This window comes from Nymphaea colorata, chromosome 5 (assembly GCF_008831285.2).
Source record: "Nymphaea colorata isolate Beijing-Zhang1983 chromosome 5, ASM883128v2, whole genome shotgun sequence".
NCBI lineage: Eukaryota > Viridiplantae > Streptophyta > Magnoliopsida > Nymphaeales > Nymphaeaceae > Nymphaea > Nymphaea colorata.
The window spans coordinates 27,180,813-27,206,956 of NC_045142.1; the positions used below are offsets into that span (position 1 = coordinate 27,180,813).

The 26,144-nt window shown below is 40.8% G+C and overlaps 3 protein-coding genes across 8 annotated transcripts in view; 2 read left to right on the forward strand and 1 right to left on the reverse strand.

Moving 5' to 3' along the window:
* The window catches only part of LOC116255293 (pentatricopeptide repeat-containing protein At4g18975, chloroplastic), a 54,824-nt gene extending 50,466 nt beyond the window's left edge, over nt 1-4,358 (forward strand). For all 5 annotated transcript variants that reach the window (XM_031631073.2, XM_031631071.2, XM_031631076.2 and 2 more), the window contains 2 exons: nt 3,516-3,713; nt 3,812-4,358. In XM_031631073.2, the coding sequence (XP_031486933.1) occupies nt 3,516-3,713; nt 3,812-3,820 (207 nt within the window). In that variant the 3' untranslated portion in view covers nt 3,821-4,358. The remainder of the gene's footprint in view (nt 1-3,515; nt 3,714-3,811) is intronic.
* A 4,465-nt stretch (nt 4,359-8,823) lies between these two features.
* LOC116255292 (probable galacturonosyltransferase 7) lies at nt 8,824-17,676 on the forward strand. 2 transcript variants are annotated; one of them, XM_031631069.2, is made up of 9 exons: nt 8,824-9,114; nt 9,397-9,664; nt 10,097-10,128; nt 12,890-12,998; nt 13,107-13,159; nt 13,342-13,655; nt 15,254-15,611; nt 15,696-16,247; nt 16,794-17,676. In XM_031631069.2, the coding sequence occupies exons 2-9, from the start codon at nt 9,526-9,528 to the stop codon at nt 17,067-17,069; spliced, it is 1,833 nt and encodes a 610-aa protein (XP_031486929.1). In that variant the 5' UTR covers nt 8,824-9,114; nt 9,397-9,525; the 3' UTR covers nt 17,070-17,676. The 2 variants fall into 2 exon arrangements, with proteins under 2 accessions (XP_031486929.1, XP_031486930.1); XM_031631070.2 differs by having other exon boundaries at nt 9,400-9,664.
* A 3,020-nt stretch (nt 17,677-20,696) lies between these two features.
* On the reverse strand, nt 20,697-23,226 carry LOC116253900 (L-ascorbate oxidase homolog). The gene is made up of 4 exons (XM_031628892.2): nt 23,101-23,226; nt 22,223-22,841; nt 21,291-22,135; nt 20,697-21,206 (listed from the first exon to the last, which is right to left on the reverse strand). Exons 2-4 carry the CDS (start codon nt 22,736-22,738, stop codon nt 20,909-20,911), a joined length of 1,659 nt encoding a protein of 552 aa, XP_031484752.1. The 5' UTR covers nt 22,739-22,841; nt 23,101-23,226; the 3' UTR covers nt 20,697-20,908.
* Nucleotides 23,227-26,144: the final 2,918 nt, after the last annotated feature.

A 26,144-nucleotide genomic window follows, 5' to 3' on the forward strand; every position in this document is an offset into this window, starting at 1 on the left:
CATGAAGAGCATTATGAAGACAGTATTTATTTAACAAGGACAAACTCCTTTTCCCAGCCACAGAGATAGAAGAACCATCAGCCAAAGACACACGTTGCTGCCCAGAAGACAATTTGTATTCTTGGAACATCTTAGGGTCCCCTGTCATATGATGCGTAGCGCCACTGTCAATAATCCAATCACCATGTGAGGAATTACCTTGGTCACTAGTGGCCACGAGAGCTTGGGCTAACTTAGCCCCCTCAGACGTGGAAGCATCCTCCTGAGAAGTAGACAACCGGCTGATATACGCTTGCAGTTCTTTGATTTGATCGGAGGAAAGCTTAGATTTGGCAACATTTGAAGGACTACTCTGACTAGGCTCAGGCACAGAAGGACTCCGGCGGCTAGAAGGAGGACGACCCCGGACAAGCCGCCTCTCAGGATGAAGATCCCAACAAAAGTCAACAGAATGTCCCAATTTGTTGCAATGGCTACACCGCCGAGCAGGACGCTGTCCAATCCTAGAAGCACGACTAACAAAGGCTGATGGAGAACTCCCCTGACTACTGTCAATATGCATCACCTGGCGACGCTGTTCCTCAGATTCCACACGGGCATACACCTCTTCAATTCCGGGGACCTCGTCACAATTGAGAATTTGGCTCCTAATGGATTCAAATTCATCGCGTAAGCCTCCAAGGAAAATAAACGTTCGATCCATCTATTCTTTGCCCCAGTACAAGGCATGATCAGAACCACAGTGCTAGTCATCATTCACATGGTAGTCAAGTTCCTCCCATTTAGTCTTCAGGGCTGCAAAGAAAGAGGCTACAGACAAGTCACCCTGTTTAAGAGAGTACATGCTACGTTTGATGTGGTACGTACGCAATACTCTCTTCTTACGGCCATACATCCGTGCAAGCACAGTCCACATGTCGTAGGCAGTCGATTTACGCAAGATCAAAGGCTGAATATCTGCGGAAACAGAACTAATAATCCATACTTTAACCTGACTATCTTCCAACGCCCAAGTAGCCCATCGCGGATTGGTTTTAGAAGGTGCTGGCTTCTCCCCAGTAATGTAGGACAGGCGACCACGACTGGTTATCCCAATTTCTAGGGCAGCAGACCAAGAGAGATAGTTATCCTTGTTCAGTCGGATGGAGGTGACTTGAACAGGCAAGATCTCGCTCTTGGTATTGCTGCCCGTGTCTAGGGCATCATCGATCTTGAGGGACATCTCCTCAGCCATCATAATCACCAAGGAGAAGGAATACCCAGCACCAGAGACGACAAACAAGAGGCAGCGGCGCTAGATGGCGGCGGTGCTGGTGAGGGCGACGGCGGTGGGCAGCGGCGGCACTGAAGAGGGCGACGACGCTGGACGGCGGCGGCGCTGCAGAGAGCGACGGCGCTGCAGAGAGTGAAGACTGCGGCGGAAACACGACTAGCACACCAACGATCTCTCACATGTTGAATCTGATACCATGTAGAAACACAAACCAAGATAGAGAGAAAGAGAAGAAACACTATACGTGGAAAACCTCAAAGAGAGGTGAAAAACCACAGAGAAGCCCTAACCTAGGGGCACAACCGCAACCCTAGGAGAGAGAAAATGTTATTCTACTTAATCAACAATTACACCATAAGTGGGATTAAATAAGAGGGAGACCCGCCTAGGGTACCGAGCCACTCTCGGTACCCGTGCCCATGGGACCGGGTCCATATCCAGACCCGGTTCCCTATACACGATATGTTAACAACTCTCTTTTCATTTATCGAAAGGAAAACATATTTACTTTACTTCTTATATATGTTGATGATATTGTTATCACAGGCAATTCAGAAAAACACATAGAAGAAGCTAAAGTTTTGATGATGCAAAACTTCAAAATGAAAGGGCTTGGTGATTTACGATTCTTTCTTGGTGTAGAGATTGATAGACACAATAATCGCCTCACATTTACACAACAGAAATACATGTTGGATCTGCTGAAAAAGATAGGTATGTCTGATTGTAAACCTGTTGGAACTCCTAGTGTTCTAAATCAAAGGCTAAGTGCTCAGGATGAGGAGTTATATGAAGATCCTACACAATATCGAAGTATTTTTGGTGCACTTCAATATCTTACATTCACTAGACCAGTTAAGTTATTATATATGCTGTGAATCAAGTATCTCAATTTATGCATGTACTTAGAGATACTCACATGGATGCTGTCAAAAGAATATTAAGATATCTAAAAGGGACAGCAAGAGATGGCTTAGTTTATAGTAAAAGTAAAAATATAACTACTGGACACCAACTTATGACATTCACAGATGCAGATTGGGCTGGAGATCCCGATCAAAGAAAGTCCATTTCTGGTTTTTGTATTTTCATTAGACGTAATCTTGTGTCTTGGAGTTGTCGAAACCAAAAGGCAGTGGCAAGATCCAGCACTCAAGCTGAATACAAATGCATGGCTGCAGGTGCTGCTGAAGTTACATGAGTTAGACATTTGCTAGAAGACATTGGAGAAAAGATTAAAACGTCAATGTTAATGTGTGATAATCAAAGCGCTATTAACATTGCTTTTAATCCCATACAACATGGTCGAACAAAGCACATTGAGATTGATCAACACTTTATTAGACAAAAGGTGGAAGACAAGGAGATTCAGCCTATTTATGTTCGTACAAATGAACAAGTTGCAGACTTATTTACAAAAGGACTAACGAAGCAACGAGTCTGGTTTTTAAAAGGTAAGTTGTACATGGTGCAAAACCATATACAACATGAGGGAGGATGATAAGATGTTAGATCTAATTTGATCCAGATCCAACACGTCTACTGATTCAGATCCAACACGTCTAACCATGTCTGAGCGCATTTATCTAGGCAGGGTTATGATTGTAATTTTTGTAATTGTTTTATTCTAGACTCTAGGTTATTGTGTTGCTTCACTCTAGGCTCTAGATTATTGTGATAATTTCATTCTAGATTCTTGTAAAATGTGTAGAGGGATCACTATATAAATGGGTTGTGTGAAAATGTAAAACCTCACCTCCCTTCCTCATTTCTCTTTTCCTGTTTTCTCTCTTATCTTTCCTTTGCTGAATCTAAACGTGGGTTATACTTCGACACCCAAAATCTTACACCATCTTGTGCGAAAGCTGGTGCTCTGCGCAGCACATGGGGCCCACCTCCACCCGAGCAACAAACAAGAGGCATTTTGTGCATTCCATGTCCCTTGAATTCCACTTCCACCATAACGGTGGAATGCTGAGGTGTCCACTCTGCCCTATACATATGCAAGCTGAGGCTGGTCTGTGGCATGCAGCATGCTATTCCTGGCTTTCCAGGAATTGTTATCAAATGATCTCTTAGTTTTCATGGTTTATGTTGTACCTGTCCTTTTCAAGAAAGTTAAATGTTGTCATGAAGGTGAATATTTTATGTGCATTACTGATTTAACAAATGTCTTCTTGCTGATCTCATTACCAACTGACGTGTACCCTTTCTTTCTTGCTCCCATCTTATTGCTTTGAAGCTTTTCAAGGATCTTGAAGCTTTTGGCAGAAAACCTCCAAATGGATCTATTATACAGAAGATCGCAGATTCATACGAATTGCTTGGTTTATTTGATGAACAGAAGAAAGTGTTGGAGAAGTATGATGACTTGGTGAATGAATTATCAAAAGTGAGCTCGAAGAGACGTGGGAAATGTTCGACTGCTAAAAACAAAAAGGTCTGTATCTTTCCATTCAACCGATTGTTTGAGAGATCAAAAGTTTAGTTATTTTTTTGTTGCAAGCTGAAAAAGCTTTTTTTTTTTTTCCCTTTCAGAACGTTTAGCTTTCACCTACCTTCTACTCTTTCCTTGAATCTACATTGGAGCTTCTTTTGTGGCAAAATGGCCTTCTGAGTTTTCGAAGAGGTAAGCAAAGGGGAAGATTTGTAAATATAGGTCTGATGTAAGGCATACACAAGTTTCGTAATGTGAACGTTCCTCATTAAGGTTTTCTGATAGTAATGAGATGACATTGGCTCGTTGTTGTTCCTTAGAAAGCAACTTCTTGGATCAGTATGTTATCTCATCATACAGGGTTTGGTTAGTTCTATGCATGGTTTTGCTGATCATGTGGAGCAGGTCACTCTGAGCAATAAGACAGGGAGCTGCAGTCTTGGTTGATGCAGCCATTCTATTCGGGTTACTGGAGAAAGCGTTGAAAAGGAGTGGTTCTAGACTTCTAGTTATGTTGCCACAAAAGTGGAAATTGCTTTCTTCCTTTCTGATGTTTTCCTGTTTCTGAACATATCTTGGTGATATTTTCTTATGATGAAGTGTAAACTTTGTATAGGCCATAAAAGGCATCTGCTTTGCATTACTTCAGTCTTCTGCTTCAACACATTGTTGCACTTGCATGGTATGTGGATTCTATCCCTCCAACATGGTGGAAATCCAGCCAATTTTAGAGGGATGGGCTTTCTGGGTATTTATGTTAATCCATGAAGGCAGTTTAAGTAGAGAAAGTTGGGAAAGTCATGGCTGGCAACCTGGTGGACTCTTCCATTGTTAGGTGGACAGGCAGCTACAAGCGGAAGCTTACTCTTCGGGGCGTATGAAAGTCTGCGTTCCTTTAATGTCGTTGTGGCCATCAAATTTCTGGTCGAGTGGCAACATGGCAGACTCTTCTCCTATGTAAACAGATTGAACCTGGATGGTGAGCTATTCTGATATTCCTGTCGATTGCATGCTGTTCATCCAGGCGACAAGCGGCTTCCATCTTCATGAATGGATGGATGGGTTTTTTATGAATAAGTTCTGCCAAATTCATGCAACATATCTTTTCAAATCATAGTAGTGGAAAGAAGAGTACGGTGTCTTTGGCTATTTCATTCAGTGTTAGATGTGTAATCTTGTTGACTTGTCGGCTTGAGCATCCATTAGAGATGTGCTCATATTTGCTGAAGTTGATGGCTGAGAAGAGAATTGAGGGAAGGGTTCAGTCTGTTCATTCACCTCTTGTTTCTTCTTCAGCATAGAACTCATGGTTGATTGGGGATGAGGGGAATGTTCTGAAAGTTTTGCAGAATCCAACTCTCGACTTTCTGCAGAAATTTTCTCATCTTATCAGTTGAATCAGAAACCGGCTTTCTGGATTTTAATTTTTGCTTATTCATTTCTACACCTAGGCGTTTGTATTTCAGCTGCTGGTAATCCGGGGCATTTCTGACTGCCACAGAGAACGATGGGAATTGAAGGCCCATCTACTGTTGGTATTTCACGATAAGCTTTCCACTATCCTGACCTTTCTCCCCACCTAGGCTCTTCATCAATATGAGTATAGTGAAGTTGACCATCATCTAAATCCCCAACAAAAGCTCATCCCTGAAAGTGGAGAATTTGAAACTTTCTTCATTTTCTAGTCTTAAAAGTGGAGAAAGTAGGTTGAGAAGAGGCTCGATTTAGTTCATGTGATTGTCGGGTGAAAGTACATTGAAGGATCACTGTTTCAACAATCAACTAACATGTCTTGCCTCAAGGCGTTGGCCATAGCTGGTCGGACGGGCGACTGGTAAAGACCAGTCCATTGTTGGAATCTTGTGGGCATCAAGATCCTGCACAAGCAGACGTGGCTTCAGACTCATTCCCTATCGAAACAATAAGCGTCTTCAATATTGTTTGGAGAAGGGTTAGAAGGGCTTCTTGTGGTTTGGTTGCCGTGTTGTAATTTTTTAAGGATATCTTAGAATGGAACAATGATCGAACCATTAATTGACAAGGTTGCTGACCTTTTGCTTTACAGAAGTTCCAAGGAAGGGCTCCAAATGCATGCTTCCAAATTGCTGCGACGAAGATATGTCCAGAATTTACGTTGATATTCCCCTTATATTCATTTATTTAGCGATGAGGTCATGTATTTAGGTGCTCTTGCAGGACTTATCAAGGTATACTGTGATCGACACACAGCTAAGACATGCATGGTCTCAGTGGTTCAATGTGTTACGATGCTGTCATATAACTAGCAAACAAGTGAGAGTTAGTGGTGTTTTAAAATGCAGAGTGTAAGCTTCGGAGAGGTCAGAGTTTTCTCATTTTCTACTTTCGGGTTACCATGAACGCGGACGGCCAGCTTCAATCAGGCGTACTATTACCATAGTATTAGTATATTGAAGCGCGCTTCGGCTGGGGCTTGAGTGCAGGGCACGGAATGAATGGGCGCCCACTGTCAGGCGTCGAAGGATGTATGTTACTGCTCTTCTTCTTCTTCTGCCCACAACAATGTGCAGCGTCTAGTGGAAACTGGAAACCGAAGCGGGTTGATGGAAAACAAAGGTAAAGGGTAAAGAGTCTCAAAACGAGAGGCAGCCCCATGACTGTTATAATCCAAGTGCTGCAACATAAACAAACCGTCTCTGTTGGAGGAGGGCCTCCAATAAAATATGTTGGCCGTAACAAGGACTGTGGAGGTGTCATAATAATATATGGTCAAAGAAAGAATCACATGCTGAAGCGCCGCCGCCGTTGGAAAAAAATGAAAAAGTAGACTTGGTTAGATGGTTGTAGCGTCTCCAAACTGTGCGAGTGCGTTAACTACTGGAGTTTTGTGTTGCGTTTTTCACTTTCCTTTAGCGGTGTTGCTAAATTTTCTGCCCCGGTTATAGAGAGAAAGGATGTGAGTTTTGTCGCGGCGTGATGACAAAACGAAACGACCTAGTCCCTCTTTTTCCCCGTTGATTGGGGCGGGGGAAGGAAGAGTTGATCAGCAATTAAGAGGGAAGAGTTGATCAGCAATTAAGAGGGAAGAGTTGATCAGCAATTAAGGCCATGATCCAGGGAAGAAGAGTTTGCACGATTTTTGTTTGGAGAACGCGCCGAATGGGAACGTCCTGTTCTCGCGTTCCTAAAACAGGGCGACACGGCTTGCCCCTCTCTGCGGCCTTTGTTTGCATTGGGACGGAAGAGACGCTCCACGATAACTAGTGTCCGTTCTTGGGGACGGACGGGGTTGTGCTCATGCGTCCCACCTTTTGGACCCATTGGGAGTTCCACCAGCAGGACCGTCTGAGAAGCCGCAGCAATCACGCTCTCTGTCCGCCCCCTATTCAGCAGTGGGGTTGATGAACGTAGAGAGTGTGCGGGAGATGGAGTCGAGTGGTTTACGTCCAAATCCGGGGCTGATGAATGATGATTATTGACGACGGTGCTTTCTCAACCTGTTGGCAGGGCCTGCTTCGGTGGTTTCAACAACCAATAATGCCCGATGCATAAAACATTTTCCAAATAATATCATCTTCAGGTTTTGATCGGGAGCAGCTCCTTCGTAATCCAACTGTTTAACTGCTGCTGCTGCTGCTCTCCTACTTCACAATCTTAAAATACTGGTAACCGTCGTAAGGTCGCTAATACTAGTGACCACCGATAGCTATAACTCTAGAAGATCGACAGTAAGATGCCTGTTAAAGACATGCTAGAGTTGAGGTCGTGGGTCAACTGCAAATTTGCAAAAGCCCAACAAACAAACAGCAGTTCTTCACCAAGTAGCTGAAAATAAAATATGAGATTGGAAGTTTTCAACCAGATATTCATGTTTCCGTTCATATTCTGGAGGGCGACAGACAAGTTCCCTTTTGTCATAAAATTTATATTTGCGCAGTGTTTGTGAACCGCTGTCGTGTTCTATGTTTTTCTAAACAAAAAGAACAACGGAAAGGTCTACCGCGTTAATGGAATTTTTTGTTTTGAGCAAGATTTGATGGATTGCTACCACCAACCACCAAACGAAGAGCAGTATTTCCCCATCTTGCCATTTCAGCACTCCGCACCCATTGTCAATTCATATTTAATTGCGAAATCTTAATGAGGGGTCTGTATTTCGGCTATAATTTCAAGGACAGGTGCCGTGGGTTCAAATCTCCAGATGCCACCCTTCTAACCTACAGCGTGTACTTTCTGGCGTTGTTCCTCCTTCAGACTTCAGATAGAAAAATGATTGTTCATTCTCATAAATTCCTGTTGGTTTGTTTATCTGAGCTTTTAACTTTGATCAGGAAGGGTGATGAATGCAGGTCCTCGATGACTGTCAACAGAAGTCGAGCCTCTACAAAGAAAGGTACAGAAATGTGTGACTACATAAATCTCTCAAATGGATCTTCCTTTCGATAAGCAAGCAATGGCAGTTAGATTGGAAGGCAAGCGGGCCTTCCATTTTAATATTTTCACACTTTCCGCTTTTCCTTTTCTTCTTTTTCTCCCCCCCACCCCTCTAGTCTCTTTTAGGCGATTGTGGACCACAACGTTTAACATTCATAAATGAATTTTCTCCTTCTGTTTCCTTTCGGACTTTCACGATTGCTGAGAGAAAGAAAAAGGAAGGCCATCTTTGGAAGGATGGCCGCATTGGTTTTTGATACGAGGGGTTCTTTTGTCTATAAGAAAGGGAAACAGTAGTCAACCAATGGAGCTTGGTTTTCGTAAAAGCATCAAGCTAAACTTTACATATATATTCACATCCACATAAGAGAAAGAAATAGAAACACGAGATCTACCAGCAAAATTATATTTGGGAGATCACTTTTTAATTATAATACGAGAAACACGATCTCAACTTCAATGATCTACTTAACTAGGGTCAGCTTGATTGAACAAATTTTAAATGAAAACGAGACAGGAAGGAGAGGATGACGATTTAAACTTCACTGATTTAGTTAAACTAGGGAAGGCTTGATTGAACAAATTTTAATCGAAAACGAGACCGGAGTTGATAAGAGTTACAAATATAAAAGAATTTCGCCTTTTTAAGATTATACTGAAAATTATAAGGTTATGAATAAAAGAAATCCTGTCAATTAGGTACAAGTTAGAATCCGCTTGTGCACTGGGGAGAAAGGGAGGGTTCCAAAAGCCGACGTCATGAGAGGCCATGACATTCAGAGCTTCATCATCATCATCATCACCAGCATCACCGCTCCCTGACACCGCATCCTGTTTGTTCTCTCTCGTTCTCTGGCAGCCAGCTTTGAGTTCGCATCAGGAAGGTGCCTTGCCTCCTTCCCCCCATGTGCTTCTTTTCCTTCGATGCTGCAAATTAAATTGAAGCCAACTGTTGGGGCATCATCATCTCATCGGGTGCTATTGCGAAAAGGTAAAACTTGTCATTTATTATTATTATTCTCACAATTTCACCAGCCCGAAGTTTTGCGGGCAGGTAACGTACAGGCGGTGTAGAGGTGAGGGGAGAGGGAGATGGAGGGTGGCATGGTGTTCTCTGAGATCTATCTGCCGGTCGATCTCGATTGATCTGTCCCTCCGGTTCTTCTCTCCCTTCCCCCCTCCTCCTTTCCGTGTCGTTCGTTGTGCAGGAATTTTAGTTAACTATGTCGTAATGGCAATAATGATGATGATGATGACCGTTTAATGGTAGCAGCAGGTATGGTATTACAATGTGCAAGGGAATTGGTCGGATAAGTGCGTGAGGATCGATTCCAAGTCCGAGGGAGGTGGGAGCCAGAAGAAACCGAAGGATAAGCTCGGAGGACAAGGTGGCGGAGGTACGATGAAGGGTTCGTCGGTTTCAGCGAAGAAGGGGGCATGGAACAAGTTCACCACGGCAGTTATGGGATTGGTGGTGCTTTCCTTGTTGGTTCCGCTCATCTTTTCCCTCGGTGGCCTCCACAACAGAGCAGCTTACTCGGGTCTGTACCTGTCTTCTATATCTCTCTCCGATAATCAGAAACCTAGATTCCGAGATCTCGATTCACCTGAACCCTTTGTCCTGAACAGATTTTCTTTCTCGACCACCACCAATCCTGATCGTCATCTCTCACTTTCTCTTTCCTCCTTTTTTTGTGGGATCCCTCGCTAAGCACACCCAACAACGTCCTGCCGGCTTCTCATCGCCGCTGGATCCAATATTCCGATTCATAAGTTGTTGTTGTTGTTCTTACTCTCTCTCTCTCTCTCTCTCTCTCTCGCTGCCTTTCTTAGTAAGGATTGATAGTGTCTACTCTTACGCTGTCTTCGGATTCCTTATTCCCCGTCACGCATTTATCTCTCCCTTTTTTTTCCTCTGATTTTTCATCAGATTGATGGATATTTTCTCATATCGTTTGTTTGTCTTCTTTCAGGATTTGGGAGCGATGAGGGAGAAACTGCCCTGGTAAGGATTCTTTATTGTGACCACATTTCTTTTCATGAGTCCTAGATAGGATCACAGATCTATTGTAATAGTGTGTTTACTTTCAAGTATGTTATTCAGTTTTCATGATTAATGGTCGATTTAATTGTGTCATTGTGAAAAGATGAGATTGTGCAGCAAACTTGAAAAACAAGTTATTAGTATTCTTCCATTTAGTGGTTATTGTTTTATTGAATTGAGATGTGTGGTTTCTATTGTCTTTGATGACGTAGGATCAAAGCTTGCTAAGTACTGATTTGCACGTCTTCTTGGGATGTTTCTGTCGGTGAACGAAGAGATCTTGTGTACTAGCTTTTGATCTGGTTCATAATTTAATTCAATGAATACTTGCTAAACACTTCTACTCCTAGTTTTGATGATATTACTATTAATGTTTTGGTATTTCATGCGTAATGGATAAATCTCAAGCTTTGTGTCAATGTCATTTGATTTAGTTAACCTTTCACAAATTTATGGCTCATCCTTGTTGGAACTTGTGGTATTAAGCTCATTAATTATGAATGTTAATTTTCATTGGGTTTTCTTGGGATGAAATGGTTGAGGGTTGTAAACGTAAACAGGCATTTGATAGATAGTTTCACACATAAGTTAATAATGAGGACATCATTCTGAACCTTAAAGTTTGAAGAGAATTTGGAAAATTTTGTGATCCATTGGCAGTAGCTTTTGCATTTTTTAAGAGAACATGGCCCTTTCTTCTGTGATTTCTGCATTTGCACTTTTTATATTCTGTAAATTAGGGCAGTATCCCAAAGTGTTAAAAATCTTTGCTTTGCGAACCGTTAGATCTGTTTTTTTTGCCTTGTACCATGACCTCTTTAATGTTCAAAATATTTATGGATGCTTACTACAGACACTCAAGTCTAACTTACATTTTTACACCGAAAGAATGTGTTTTTTGCTTAGTACTTAGTAGAGACATTTTGCACCATAGTGTGAGCTTCTTTGCCTTCACTATACAAGTTTCACGTGTGTATATGTCATTTTGTGAGGATTGTTTGAATAATTTCAACATATCACTTTGTTTATGTTTATACTGATATCATGAGGTTATACTTACCTTCTTCTGAAATGAGAAAAAATTCTCAGATGTGTTTCAATTCTTGGAAAGCATTGTCATAAACCTTTCAAGGAACTATTAAGATATCTATATCTAAGTAGTTAAAAACTTAAAAGTGCACCAAGGCACCTGTCTAGGTGTGGCCAGGCCCTAGGCTGTTGTCTCTTCGACTAGGTTGTGCCACGTAGGCACCCAAGTGATTAGAATTTTGTGATTCTTTCCCTCCTTTTTGCTCCTACTTTTCCTTTTTATCTTTTCCTGTTCTCCTCTTGTGCTTCTTTTAATTCTTTTCTCCTTTTCCTTCTTCCAATTCTTTTTTTCTTTTCTAGCTTTCCTAGGCCTGCCTAGCACTTTTGACTACTAAGATCTACATAGGAAGAAGTTCCAAGAAATGCTTTCTCACTTTTTTAATATATTCTGAAGAAGAAGATCTGATATTAGTTACAACGACACCAACAAATTTTTAAAGCTCATCCCGTTATTTTACTTCATTGACAGGAAAACTACATGGATGAGGAAAATTGTGTCCAGAGAAAGAAGAATAAGTGGCCAATTGTGCCTATGGGAATAAAAAAAAAACGAGATTATCCTTGAAAAGCAAGCTGTTGACATATTTGGTAGGTTTCAGAGAGGGTGGGTGCTAGGTGAAGCTAAAACTATAATAACTCATCAGATAGGCATGCTAATGCCAATTTAGGAAGAGAAAGTACTTGTGCAATCAAATACCATGGAGTTGGAGAATTGGAAATTGGTGAATGGATTGGTGAGAGATAAAGACAACTGGTGTGAAGTGCTTGATGGACTTGTGAGTTCCATAGCCAGAAATTATCGTTTTCGGTCTAAATGTCATGTGTGCCTCAAGTGCTTGATGGGCTTAATGTCCAATGCATGGAAAGGATACCAAAACAGCTGGAGGTCTGAATATCTCTTTGAATTCTAATGAGTAATGGAATGATGGTTGATATTTTTGTTTGCCTCAACAATATATCAAAACCACCCACGACAGGCTAGAGCATTTAGCTAGGGGTGCATAAAACTCGTTTGGTACAATATGAAAATTATGGACCAGATTGGGATAATATGGACATAAAACTGATGCCCTAAATTCTAGTTTCAGCTGACTTCATATTGGTGTCTACAACATGACATGGATTGTCATCTTCTGGGCCAGGAAGAAGCCAATGGGGCTATCAAGAGAATATATGGGTAGCCTTCTGCACACTTGTGGCTATTCTGTGTCTTTACGATTTAGTCTTTGTTCCTGTCATGTTTTAGTTAATCAAAGTCAAAGAAGAATATTTTGGCAATGCCTTCCGTAAGAAGAACAAAAACAGCATATTCCATAAGTATATTTAAAGTCGCTCGTCTTCTTGAAATTTCAGGTCTTGAGTTGTATTGCTAATCATAGTTTTCTGTGCAATTCTTTTCAATTATTCATTGCACATATCTTCAAATGTTTGTTCTGTTGGCCTTCATGATTGGTGTTTTCAGCTTGTCATTTCATAGATGCTTCTCTACCACTTCGTACTGGTTTTTTTCTATGCTTCTAATAAATGAGCGTGAACAGAAAGATCTTAAGAGCTGATCTTTACATTGTAAATGGTGATGCTTAGCTCTTCACTTTCTGTTTCCAGACTGATTTCCATTTTATCATGTTGACAGAATGATGTTAAAAAAACCTTTATAGAAGAAAATTCTACCCATCCCACGAAGGTTGATATGAAAGTCAGCATGAAACCAGAAGGAACTAGCTGGTCCAATGATGCTCAAAGTATGAAATGGATTTGGTTTCACTACTTATAGTAAAATTAATGTCTTGGGCGCATGTGCTCTACTCCTCTCAAGCTCTTTTCCTTAAGTTTCCATATTGATGTTTCAGGGCCAAGTGACAAGTTCGAGAATTCCATGCAACATTCTCATAGTGACAGGATTGTAAGTTTTTCACTAATATCTGCCAGCAAATTATTCTCAGTTGTGCCATAAAATTATTCTCAGTTGTGCCATATTTCAGATGCACTATATTTGGAACCTTGGTTTGCTTGAGCATGGCTTAGTTTTTTTTTTTTTCCTGACATGCCTAATCATGGTCCTATTTCAATTTGTTGTACGAGCAGCTACAAAATGAGCTGAAAGACAATGATGAGGAGGGAAGTGATCTACAAAGACCTGCGGACAATGATGAGACAGATAAGTCATGTGAAGATGCATTTGGAAGTTACTGTTTGTGGTGTAAGAAACATAAAGAAGTAATGGAAGATTCTATGGTGAAAAAATTAAAAGATCGGCTATTCATGGCTAGATCTTACTATCCAAGCATTGCTAAGAAGAATCAAACCCATGAAAAGTTAACTCGTGAATTGAAGCAAAATATTCAAGAGTTTGAACGTGTTCTTAGTGATGCAACTACTGATGCTGACCTTCAGGGCAGGTAACTAAAATTTTCTTAGTTGGAGTGTGTCCTTGGGCTCTGTGCCTGGTTGGTATTCCAGCAGTCCATGCATTGACTTCTATATTTCTTATTGTTGTCCCTGCAGCTTTTATTTGAGGTAATGTTTCTATTTAAACTCCTTGGAAATGTCTAGATTTTCATTTAAGATTATCCATCTGTTGTAAGGAGGACAAAGCCAGACTAACATGTTAGCTTGGATCAAGCTTTATATAATTACAGTGTGTGATAACATTCAACCTTATGTTCTCAACTGTTTGTAACTATAAAATTCTGCATTGTCCTTGAGAAAATGGCATAGTGTTTTGGTGTCACAAACCATGGGTGTAGTTGCTGTCATGAAAATAGAACTAGGGAGACATGGCCTTTGAACTATTAGAGTCCCTAACCAAGAGGGAAGAAATAACAGTGAGGATTTATATAGAAAAATAAGTACTTGAGAGTGGGCTGCGGCTGAAAGGAAATCATTATTCTGTTGCAGGACGCATGAATCCCACTATTTGGCTTCATATCAATTTGGAAATGCTTCAATGCATTTTAATTTCACGATTCACATGAAAGTATCACATGTCCAGCATTTCTCTGAGTCCACCCTGTCCTGAAACTTCCTTTTGCTATGCCCACTGGCTATTAATGGCTCATAAACGACTCTTGCAGGGAGGCATTGGATGATGCCAATGATTAGCATCCCTTTTTCCACCATCTGATGTCATGACTGGTGCTGTCAACCATTGATGTGATATGTGAATCCATTTATGCAGGCTATTCTAGCTCAGCTTTGACTATGTGCAAGTTGCATCTTTTTACCTCAAAATATTGCCAGTCATCAGTAATGTCATTTTGATGCCATCATATAGAATCCAAAGTCACAAATATCTGTGATATTTTTAAAATATACCAATAATTGTTACCATTTTAAAGATAGATGATAATATTGGCAAATATCTTGGTATTTTCAGTGTATTATAAAGCAAGTGTCATGACATTATCACAATGTTATTCTCAGATGTTCCTGATATCTCGTGTGTTATCACATGATATTCCTGATATTTTTCCAGGTTTAATTCTCATTTTCATGTTTTTAAACATGTAAGATTTTATTTTTTTTCAAAAAGCTTTTCGTAGTTTCTACTTGTTTGTTTACATTTTTCACTAAAGATATTAGATAATTTCTTATTTCATAAATTTTATTTGTTCTTTCTATTTTTTAAGTTGTAAAGTTTCAGGTATGTTTCCCCAAGAAATTTCACATCTTGAAAAAGACTCCTGAAGGAACCTTGCTAAGAAATTGCGACAAATAATCTTAGTGATTATGATTAGATCTATTTATGCAAATGATTTTAGTTTGTCTCCAGAAGTGCCATTGCTCTACTTGGGTCTTTTCCAGCTCATATTATCAATCGTTCAGTACTGGGTGGAGTCTAAGTTTCTTTCTCATTTCCAGTAACTATGACACTACCAGTATACATTGCTTTATAACAATATGCTCTTTGCTTACTTCTGCTTTTAAATGAACAATGGGTCTACTTCTCTAGTACTTGTGAATGACAGTACAAAATAACCGTGTCAATATGTGTCAGTATTGGGCAGAAGTTGCAGAATATGGAAGTTGCAATTGCCAAAGCTGAAGCCAAACATATAGGCTGTTATCATGTGGACAGGAAGTTGGCACAAATACTTGATATGACTAAAGATGAAGCACTCTTTCACAGGCGTCAGAGCGCATTTCTGTATAATCTTGGTGTACAGACCATTCCTAAAAGTCACCATTGTTTGTCAATGAGATTGACTGTGGAATATTTCAAATCACTCCCAGATCATAGTGTGCCATCTGAGATTGACCACTCTGATGCTTCAGGTCTTCAACATTATGTTATTTTCTCAAAAAACGTACTTGCATCATCTGTCGTTATTAACTCAAGTTCGACATATGCTAAGGTATATCCAGCTGGTGCATTTGATGGGCTTGTTTATGTCTTTTGTTTGGCTTGGACTGAATTCAAATATTTTTTCGTTACACAGGGCAGCACCAAGATGGTTTTCCATCTGCTCACAGATTCAGAGAATTACTTTGCAATGAAGCACTGGTTTATGAGAAATTCCTATAATTCGGCAACTGTTCATGTGGAGAATATAGATGAACATAAGCAAAAATATGTCACTGCTGGTCTGAACAATATCTTGCATTTGAGTGCATCAGAGGAGTTCCGTGTTACCATTGGAAATGGTGAAGATGCATTGCTTAGCCCCAAAAGAACAGAATATTTGTCAGTGTTTAGTGAAGCATACTTTTGTCTGCCACAAATCTTTAGCAAACTGAAAAAGGTGATTGTATTGGACGATGATGTAGTTGTTCAGAGAGACCTTTCGCCTTTGTGGAACCTTGATCTGGAAGGAAAAGTGATCGGTGCACCAGAGTTTTGTAGCGTGAGGCTTGGCCACTTAAATGGTTATTTAAATGCAGGAACTTTGGATCTTGATGCTTGCATATGGATGTCAGGACTTAATATAATTGATTTGGAGAAGTGGAGGGAGCTAAATCTATTACAGCAATACCAGGAGAGGCTCCAAAGAGTAAGTACCAATAAACGTGCCTTAGTTGCCTTTCAGTTTCTTTTTCTTTATGATAGTTAAGCAGGTATTTGGCAGACATACCTGTAGATCCATTAGCAGAAAACTGTACAATTAACAAAAGTGAATATAAGCCCCAAATCAGGTGCCTGTCTTCACCACAAAACTGTATAGATGAATCCGTTAGCAAAAAACTATACGATTTACAAAAGTCGATATCAGCCCCGTATGAGTATCTAATAAGTTTGTGGTATTGCAAAGATGTCCAATGGTACCAATTCCTTTCTCCCCTGGGTCCAAAACTCTTTTTCCACCTGTTTAATTGTTTAATTCAACAAAGTTGGTTTAAGTTTTCAGTGGATGCTGCAGAACCCTGTCTGTATATGTATTCTAGCAAAGATTAAGGTCTGTTGCCTTTGTATTTTTGTCTATGGAGTTATGTTATGGTTCTTGATTTCAGGAGTTGTTCTGGTATTCTATAATCTTTATTTTCTGTTTGTCAAAGTGTTGCGCGACTAATTTCATGCTTTAAAAAAATGCTTGCTTCAGATAAGAGACGGATCTTTACCTCAGGCAAGAGCACTGTCTGCAAGTTTGGTGACATTCAACGGTTTGATCTATGGCCTTGACAATTCATGGGTTTTGTCTGGCCTTGGACACCAGTACGGAATAGACAGGGATACCATCAAGAGAGCTGCAGTACTGCATTATAATGGCAAGATGAAGCCATGGCTTGAGCTGGGTATCCGGCAGTACAAAGCCTACTGGACAAGGTTTCTGAAAAGAGATGACCAGTACATGGATGACTGCAACGTGAACCGGTAACCGATGACAAACGAATCTGCAGTGGACCCAGTTAAGTCTCTAATGTGGAATTTTCTGTGCTGGACGGAAGCAGGTGCAGGCATCAGAGATGAAATTAGATTGGGTTCGTCCTTTACTATGGTTGGGGTTCATGCTGGTTTTCGGCCGTCTTGCTGAGGACAAGATCTATCCACAATAAACGAGCTGTCACTCCTACTAACTTCCCAGTGCTCTGGGGAGTGCGTAACTCGTCACACGATTTCTAATATTATTGGATAGGAAGAGGATTCCTGTAAAGATGAGGTGGGGAAGTTGTAGCCGACACGGCTGGCACGGCGGCAAAATCTGCTGAAAGTGCCAAGGCACGCAATTCTTTCTTGCGCTGTGATATATATAATAGTGATCGGTGGGTTTAGCTGGCAACCAAATTTGAGTTGCCACTGTTCCACAAGAGCGGCTTCTTGTTTTTCTTCTCCGGACATTTTCTTTTGCATTCCAATTTCTTAATTATAATTTTTAGAATTCCATCGCCCCAATCCTTGGTAGATGATTCTTCTCTTTTACTATGTAGAAGTTGAATTTTCTTGTTGCTTGAGCAATAAAATTGAATCACATTGATGTAGCACAACGAATATGCTTTCTGAAAAGATGAGCATGTAGCCGTTTGCAAGTTGGCACGACAAAATCCACCACGATCGCATAGAACAGGATGAGAGTCACAGAGGTTGTGGAACTTTTTGCACCCCCACTTCCTCTCTCTTTGGTGTGGTCTGCCATGTCTGTTTGCATGGGAATGGGCTGAGTAACAAGGGAGCCTCATTCCTTGCACAAGTGCTACATTACCCATACAGCAGAGGAACTACCCATACAGCAGAGGAACCAGCAGAACACTGCCAGCACATATCAGTCAGTAGCAGAGCTACATGTGGGCTGGGGTGAGCCATTGCTCATGCCAGTCAACACCAGTCCTTGAAATTTTTTATTAAGAAGGAGATGGACCTGGGTCCAGCCAGATATGGTGCCCATACCAAACTCATGTCATTGCCTCATAAGCACTCAACCCACCACCCCTTTGATCAAATTTTCTGGCTTTGCCACCACTAGTATCAGCAATGACATTGCCCACCCATCTCATGACCTTGAAAGTCTCTTGAGAGGAAATTATAAAAAGAAAAAAAACCAAACCTAGACAGGAAACAATCAATTCGATCGATTTGGGAAACGGAGGAAGAGCATAAAAGGTCACACAATTGTTAGAAATGAAAATTATGAGGTTGACGCGTGCTATGGGTACCGCAAGTAGAGCCTTAAAATTGTTTTGTTTTTTTATAAATGGGAAAATAATAAACAAAAAATTGTTAATTACGCATGGTAGTTGAAAGTAATATGAAGTAGATTAAGAATGATTCATTTGGGGGTCTATATAGAAAAGACTGCCATGGGATGTGTCCTCCTAGGTTGGGTAGTGGTGACGAATTGAGATACGATAGGTTCAGGGTTCTTTATGTGGATAGAAGATGAATTTGGGCGAGTGTGAGAAGCAAGTTCATCGTGTAATACTCCTTGAGGTTGGTCTTTAGGAGGTGACAACATAGGATTGGATGGTTCGACTACTGGTTCAAGCTCTTCACTCAACGGTTGGAGCGGATTGCCTAGGTGGATGGAGGAGTTTCTTTGAAGGCTATGAGGTTGAGATGAATGTCATTTCTGAGTCAGAATCCACCTAGCCACATCACTAGCAAGATCCGATGAGAACGAGTGCTGTATTTGAAACGTGAGATATAAACATGCGTTTGTTAACGAGTTTAATACACATGTAGCCTGTCAGAGACACGCATACCCGAAAGTAAGCCAAAAAACTTCTTTTATTTGAAATTGGTTTTGAATCTGATACTATTGCAATCCAAGTGTGTGTATACAGATCTAAACATGATTAGTCTGCTCATTACATAGTGCATGAATGGTAACATGTCTGACCACCTGTTACAGTTGGCTGTTTAATGTTCAAACACGAGCATACTTTCGTGATTTTTCAAAAGTAAATTCTCTCTCTCTCTCTCTCTAAGTGTCTTGTATATACTAATTTCTCTCTCTCTCTCCCTCTCTCTCTCTCTCTCTCTCTCTCTCTCTCTCAAATATATATATATATATATATATATATATATATATATATATATATATATATATATATATATATATATATATATATATATATATATAGGTCATGGATAAAAAAACAGACCTTTTAATTTTTTGATAAAAAAAACTATTTAATATAGACATCCTAATATATTTATAAAAACTATTTTGATATAAAACAGGCTTTGAATCAAGTTTTTTTTATGAAAAATGTTGATTTTTATATTATCAAAATGTTGATGCTATGAGAGCCATTTGTTTTTGCTTACTGCAAAAACACTATTAAAACTCAAAAAATGATACTTAATATACATTTTGCATCAACCTATCCTTAAGATCATATTCATAAGGTTAGATTTAAAAAAACTTTTAAATATGATATTCACAAGGTCTGGTTTTTTGTCTGTGACCTAGGTCTGGTTTCTACCAAACACTCTGTGTGTGTGTGAAATGTTTAGGATAAGCCTAGCAATTAGATCAAGTCAATAAGATGCAAAATTTATTAGTTTTCTATAATTGGTAAATGCTTATTGAGATTACTATTTCCTCCCTCAATGCCAAATTGACCTTTCAATAGATGTACCTATACTAGGTCATAAATATTTTGGTCCTTGTTTACTTCTTCTATAGCGTGGAAAGAAAACAGAAATCATATTATAACGCATTTTTGCTGATGAATTAAAGTAACTGCTTCTTAAGATTTATGACTGTCTATCAGAAGGTTTAGCTTACATAACAATTGGAGCTTTTGGGTAAAACCCAACAAGATCTCATGCAAATGAATGGGCATTTTCCTTATACAAAACTTGAAATAAATATTTGACATTTTACAAAAGGGTTTCACAATCCACTCGCTTAAAATGAATTCAAAGAAGCACAAATGTGATTGAAATTAATTTTCTCATTTCGAATGAAAGCAGGAAACGAGAAAATTAAAAGTTAAGGAATATCTATGTAATTAACTAAAAAAATGAAATAAAATTAAATAAACAAAGACACTTAGAATATTTAACAACTTGTTCGAATGATTTGAATAGCACCTCTCTCTCCCTCTCTTTCTCTCTCTCTATCTACTCTCTATTCATTCTGCCTACCTACATGTATGTATACAGCCACTGGTATGAGAAAAACATTCTTAATTTTGAAAACTGATCATTTATTTATTTTATATTTTATTTCAGTCCGTAAATTTGACACATTCAAACGAGATTATAATTTTTGGTGTTGATTTTTTTTTGAGAAAATATGTTTTATAAGCCACGCCAACTCACATACAATCATGCAGTGATGCAGAGCGCTTAGTTGCTCATCATTGTCGTTACCATTTTATAATACCGTGAATTTTGTCTTCCGCTATTTAGTCTTGGTAACGTGAATCACCACTACAACCATTTGGGTCTTAATTTGCCAGTGATGAGAGACGTCTGCATGATCACATTCTGATGATTACCAATAGCTAAATCGATCTCTCGCTCTCTCCCTCTCTTTGGGGCACAAAACGAACAAACGTTTATGTAAATGCGGTATTATTTAATTAAAAAAAAATACTTCAAGCCAAGCCAATCCAATCCAATCCATCGATTTTAATCGAGCCTGCCTCGTTACATGCATACAATGATTGAGCTCCAGAGAGACGGTATCTTCTTTGCTGCTCGTTCCTGCGGTCAGACTGAGTGGAAGAGTCATCGATCGATCATTCCGGTGGTCGGTCGAGTCTGGAATTAACTGTAAGGAGGGGGGAGGGGGAGGCCGTCGACGATGCCACAGAGAGGTTGGCCGTCCGGCATGTTGTATTCATCTCGGAGGGACCGAGCTGGGGAGACGACGCTGACGTATAGCTGCTGCCCTAGGTACTGGCGATCCCACATCTCGCTCCTCAGGTTCCACGCGCCGGCGTTGTCCAGCGTCAGCAGGATGGCCGTCCACGACTTGGGATACACCTGAACCGTGTGTCGGCTCACGGCGTCAAGGTTGTTGTACACGCTGCGGCTGGCGGGAGTCCACTTGCCGCGCTCCATCCTGCAAATTCAGCCGGCGGTGCTTAGTTTAGCTTAGCTTAGCTTTGGCTTGTTCATTGGAGGAAGAAAGAGCGTCTCCACTTACCCTACGGCGAAGAAGGAGTAGCCATCCAGATGCCAAGATTGAAGGCTCTTCTCGTGGTTCTCGAACACGATCTCCACAAAGTCGCGGAAGATGCCGTTCAGCACAGCCGTCTCTACCCTCAACGCAGAGGAGGAGTTGGATTTGGCGCTGGGGTCGTCCACGATGATGCTGTCGTCGTACACTTTCTCGGCCACACCGAAGTACTCGGCCAGCTTCAGCGGAGTGGTTGCCTGGACGTGGGAGACGCCGTTGATTGCGTACCTCAGCTTCCCCTGGGCGTCCTTTTCCTTCGAGTTGACGATCTTGATGGTGCGGGTAATGTTTATCTGGCCGTAGTGGTAAGATCCCTGAGGGTTCGGCCTGGCAGCGCTGGCCGTCAAGTTCCACCTGAAGGAGCGGAATTGGTTGACGGACCAGGAGACGCCGGCGGGTGGTGGGGGCAGCACCTGGGTGGCTGGCTTGCTGGAGTTAGAGTAGCGGATCAGCCCGGTGGCGCTCAGCTGGTACTTGGTGAACCTGGTGGACGCGACGATGTGGTAATCGCCGGGGGCTTGGTCGGCGGTAATGAGCACGGAGTAGCACTGGCCCAGATGGATGTCCAGGGAATCGTAGATGTTCTGCACCGTGTGCGAACCTTCGATCTCCACCAGCTTCATCTGGTGGCCCTGCACCCTGAAGTTGAGGGAAGTCTTTATCCCCACGTTGCAGATCCTGTAGCGATAGGTTTTCCCAGCCTCCACGTCGAACACTGCGCTCTCGTTCTCGCTCTTTCCGGATTTCCCGTTGATGAGGACCCCATCGGGTTTGGCGAGAGACCTTCCGCTATCCAAGACCTTCCTAATTGCCTGGTTTTGTTCGATATAGTTCAAGAAAAGGAATAGTTTAGGAAAAAATAACACAGAAGCATTGAATAATAGGAGTGAGTTACCCACCCCATGGCTCCTGGTGTACCAATCCCCGATGAGCACGGTGAAATCGTCGGCAGGGTCATCAAAGGGAACGGGGATGTAGAGGCGACTGTTGACGCGGAGGCCGCCGAAGGCGCCGGCAGCCTTGTGCATGGCGGTGGAAGGGAAGTAGAAGTAGCTGCCGATCTGGTCCTTGACTTGAAAGTGATAGGTAAAGTTGCCGCCGGGGGGGATGGGGCAGTTGGTGCCGGGCATGCCGTCCATCCAGGAGTTCTTCCTCTGCTGAATGCCGCTCCAGGTGAGCAGGAAGGGCTCGTCCAGCTCGTTGAACACGTTGACGACGATGTTGTCGTTGGTGGTGGAGTTGATGTTGGGTCCCGGGAACTCCCCATTGATTAGGATGACCTGCTGAGGCACGCCCAGAGGGGAGCGGGTGCCATACGTTATGTTCCACGTGAAGTAGCGGTAGGGGTTCTCGGCTTGGACTGCTGCACCCAGCAGCAGCACCACCACTGCGACGAGCAACGACGACGACGCCATCTCCTCTCTTGCTCTTGTTTGTTTGTTTTTTTTTCGCTCCCTCCTGTTTGCTTGATCGAGACCGACCGGCGAACTATATGAGGACGGAAAGGAGAAGACTGACCTGTTGTGCACATACACTACTCAATCAATGGGAACACCTCGTTTTCATATGAGATAATGACCCAAAAGGTCGTCGGAAGAAGCGTTAAGAAAATATTAATGACTAGCAATCGCAGTCTAGAAAGTGGTAATATATAGACACTGCAGAGAGAATATAATCGTATGATGAGATAAACTTCAGATGTGAAATTAATGGTCGAGTAGACAAACCAAGAAGGTTGAACCAACCATTTGAATGAAGTAGTGCATGGCCAACTCACCTCTGTAGCAGACGGTAGGGATTTAATTAGCGGAAGGAGGCCATGGGGGTCGCCTTCCCGGCTAGCACTTTAGAGCTTTGAACGCACAGACTCTGAAAAGAGGCCAACCGGGAGTGCGATCTTCATCCTTCCTCCCCCCTCCAATTTATAGCTTCTCTTTCTCCTACCTTCACCTCACGCCATTCATCCATCTGTCTCCGACGATGAAGGTGAGCCAAGAGAGGCCTCTTCAAGCATTCCCCAACTTCCCCTCCTCCAATTTAGCTCTGCCAGCCATGCGTTTGGGCAACGCCTACGCAGACGTTTCCACCTCCCCGTTCGTTCTCGAATTGGAATGCAACGGCCCTGCTGATTCGGGAGGTGCTTAATGGAAGAACAACTTCAAAACAAAAAATTGTTTCGCACTACCTTTTTTTACTTTGTCCATCAATATCATCATCTTAATCTAATCGTCTCCAAATCCATGTATAAAGGTAATATCCTCCATATACCTACATGTAGTGCATTCAAGGTTTTACAACTGCCCATTCTGCCCTGCCCGTAAATATGCAGCTGGTGCGGGAAAAGGCTAGCAGACATAAAATAAGTGTTTCTAATTTTAACTGCGCTAACTGGGCATCGGGCAGGTTGGCCAGGCTTGACCCGACCCCCAATAAGGAGTCGGCATAGGGCCAGGCTGCAGCTCATAAGTGTGGTCTTGGCCTTGTCCGATTATCTGAAACTCGAGCTTGGGTCCAGCCCAATCAACGTTACAAATTATATTTTTTAATCATAATAAAAAATATATGAAAACAGTAAAATAATATCAAATATTAATTGTAAGGCGAAGTCGAGCTGAGTCAAATCTACCCAAACTGGCCGGATAAGTTATTGGGGCAACTCGACGACCAACTTTTGGGGCTGGGCTCTAACCACACCGGAATGGATGGAACAAAGTCTTCTAGCTTTTCATACTTTTGGAGAACTCCCAGCTATCAAGGAAACGAAAAGCTGTGTGAAGTAAGTTAGTTGCTCCATTCCTTAGCTTCTTCATTCTTTCGACACTTTGCTAAGCCACTGTCAAAGCGACAAGACATAAGCAAGAGTCAAACCCCTAATGTTTCTAGAAGTACTATAAAAGTAGAGTAACAAAAGTCTTCTTATTAATGTCGTTGAGAGGCCCCACCCAACTAATCCAAGAAGCTTTTCTCTTTTTTGCTTTCGATGTCATTGCAAGAAATGTAGATGAATCTGGGAACCTCCATATATAATAACATATGATTACCCATACATGATTAAAATGGCCAAATAATTAGTCAAAAGCATTTTACTTCTGCTATAGGTCAGCTACCAGCTTCAGCTTTCTTAGATATTTGCTTCAATATAAAATAGTGATCAATAAGATGTCCCACACGAAGGAGAAAGTTTCTCCTTAAGTCTAGTGGATTATATGTTAATTAATGACAAGATGTACGTCTCCCATGTGGTTATGATATAGTTTGGAGCGTTTGTGCAAATATGCGAAAAGAATAAACGATATTTAGCGATATATATATATATATATATATATATATATATATATATATATATATATATATATATATATATATATATATATATATATATGAATGAAATCCATCATTATAATTTGCAAATAAGCTACATGTTCTTAAATTATAGTATATATAATGGCAAATCTAGCATAACGATTTTTTTTTATGGTTACAACATATAATTTTTATTACATAGGGATTGTCAAATGTGTACACTTTGATCTATGATTATATGTACACCTGTCAGATTGCCACTGGTTGAAACGGCCAAAGCACTGGATCCTTCTGTCATGAAATGGCAACAGACCTTGTGGCGCCACAAGGTAGCTAAATCAAAGTCTTCACTTTTTTCTCTCTTTTCTTCATGTAAATCCATTAGGTGTGACTATCTCTACTAGAAATAGAAAGAAGGAAATAAAGATCAAATTTATTAGTATTAAAACCTCCTATTGCTAGTACTAGGAAATCTAAGGAGAAACAAAAAAATAGGCTTTCTACATATCCATTGTCCAAAGGGGAACAATTTTAAGAAACTGTAGCAAAAAAAAAAAAAGACTTCATAAAAGCCGATATATGAAGAACTAAGTATAGCCCATATACTAGATTCTATGGATAAAAGATCTAATTTATAAAAGAATCACCGTAAAGATCATTTATTGAGGTTTTTGGCTGATACAATAAGACTTGCTTACTTATGTATGTCATAATGTGACATAAAAGTTAGTAATCAACTTATGTAATAGGGTTGATCCACTAAGGTATTGAGCAGCGGTGTAGTATCAGAACCCAAGGAGAGTAAGTCCTTTTTTTATTATCGAAGAAAGTCTTTTTCAAATATTCTATATGAATTCTAGACGAAACCGAGACAGTTAACTTTCAGAAAACTCTAATGATAGAGGGAGATATCTATGCTTCATTGTTTTTGAGAGTGGGAGAAGAGATAAAATTGATTATTGATCCAAATTGGAGTTTGAAACTCATGTAATTAACTTAACCTCTTTAGGTTATTTGATTTGGCTAATCCAAGAAGGGATAGATCTCCGATAAATCTCATTCAGCTAGATACAGTAGATTAAGAAAGATATAACACCAAAAAAGAGCTGACTGCTGAGCCGTATGAGGCAGAAAACTCTCAAGTACGGTTCTAAGGGAAGAAATTGAACTACCTATTCCAACTGGGGAGAAGAGGCCATTCGACAGGGAAATTCAGAAATTGCATAGGCTTGGTTCGATCAAGCTGCTAAGTATTGGAAACAAGCCATAGCGCTTACTCCAGGTAATTATATTGAAGCACAAAATTGGTTGAAGATCACAGGGCGGTTTGAATAATTACACTTTCTTTTTGAATTAAATTCACTTAAATTGTTTGTTGGACCCATCACATAGATTGTCGCTCGAGGGGAATCAATAGAGGAATTTCATTATATCTCTTCTAAGATCGTTCTTTTTATTTCATTTGGTACCTTATAGGGGTATACAATATATGCATATGGCACATAATCTCTTCCTTTC

What these genes read in the sequence shown, in the direction of transcription:
- LOC116255292 (XM_031631069.2), top strand. Translation starts at nt 9,526, where the DNA reads ATGAAGGGTTCGTCGGTTTCAGCGAAGAAGGGGGCATGGAACAAGTTC. An exon ending in ATGAGGGAGAAACTGCCCTG is followed by an intron (nt 10,129 to 12,889) that starts GTAAGGATTCTT and finishes TCATGTTGACAG; the next exon opens with AATGATGTTAAAAAAACCTT. An exon ending in CTGGTCCAATGATGCTCAAA is followed by an intron (nt 12,999 to 13,106) that starts GTATGAAATGGA and finishes TTGATGTTTCAG; the next exon opens with GGCCAAGTGACAAGTTCGAG.
- LOC116253900 (XM_031628892.2), bottom strand. Translation starts at nt 22,738, where the DNA reads ATGGCGTCGTCGTCGTTGCTCGTCGCAGTGGTGGTGCTGCTGCTGGGT. An exon ending in GGTACACCAGGAGCCATGGG is followed by an intron (nt 22,136 to 22,222) that starts GTGGGTAACTCA and finishes GAACAAAACCAG; the next exon opens with GCAATTAGGAAGGTCTTGGA. An exon ending in TACTCCTTCTTCGCCGTAGG is followed by an intron (nt 21,207 to 21,290) that starts GTAAGTGGAGAC and finishes CTGAATTTGCAG; the next exon opens with GATGGAGCGCGGCAAGTGGA.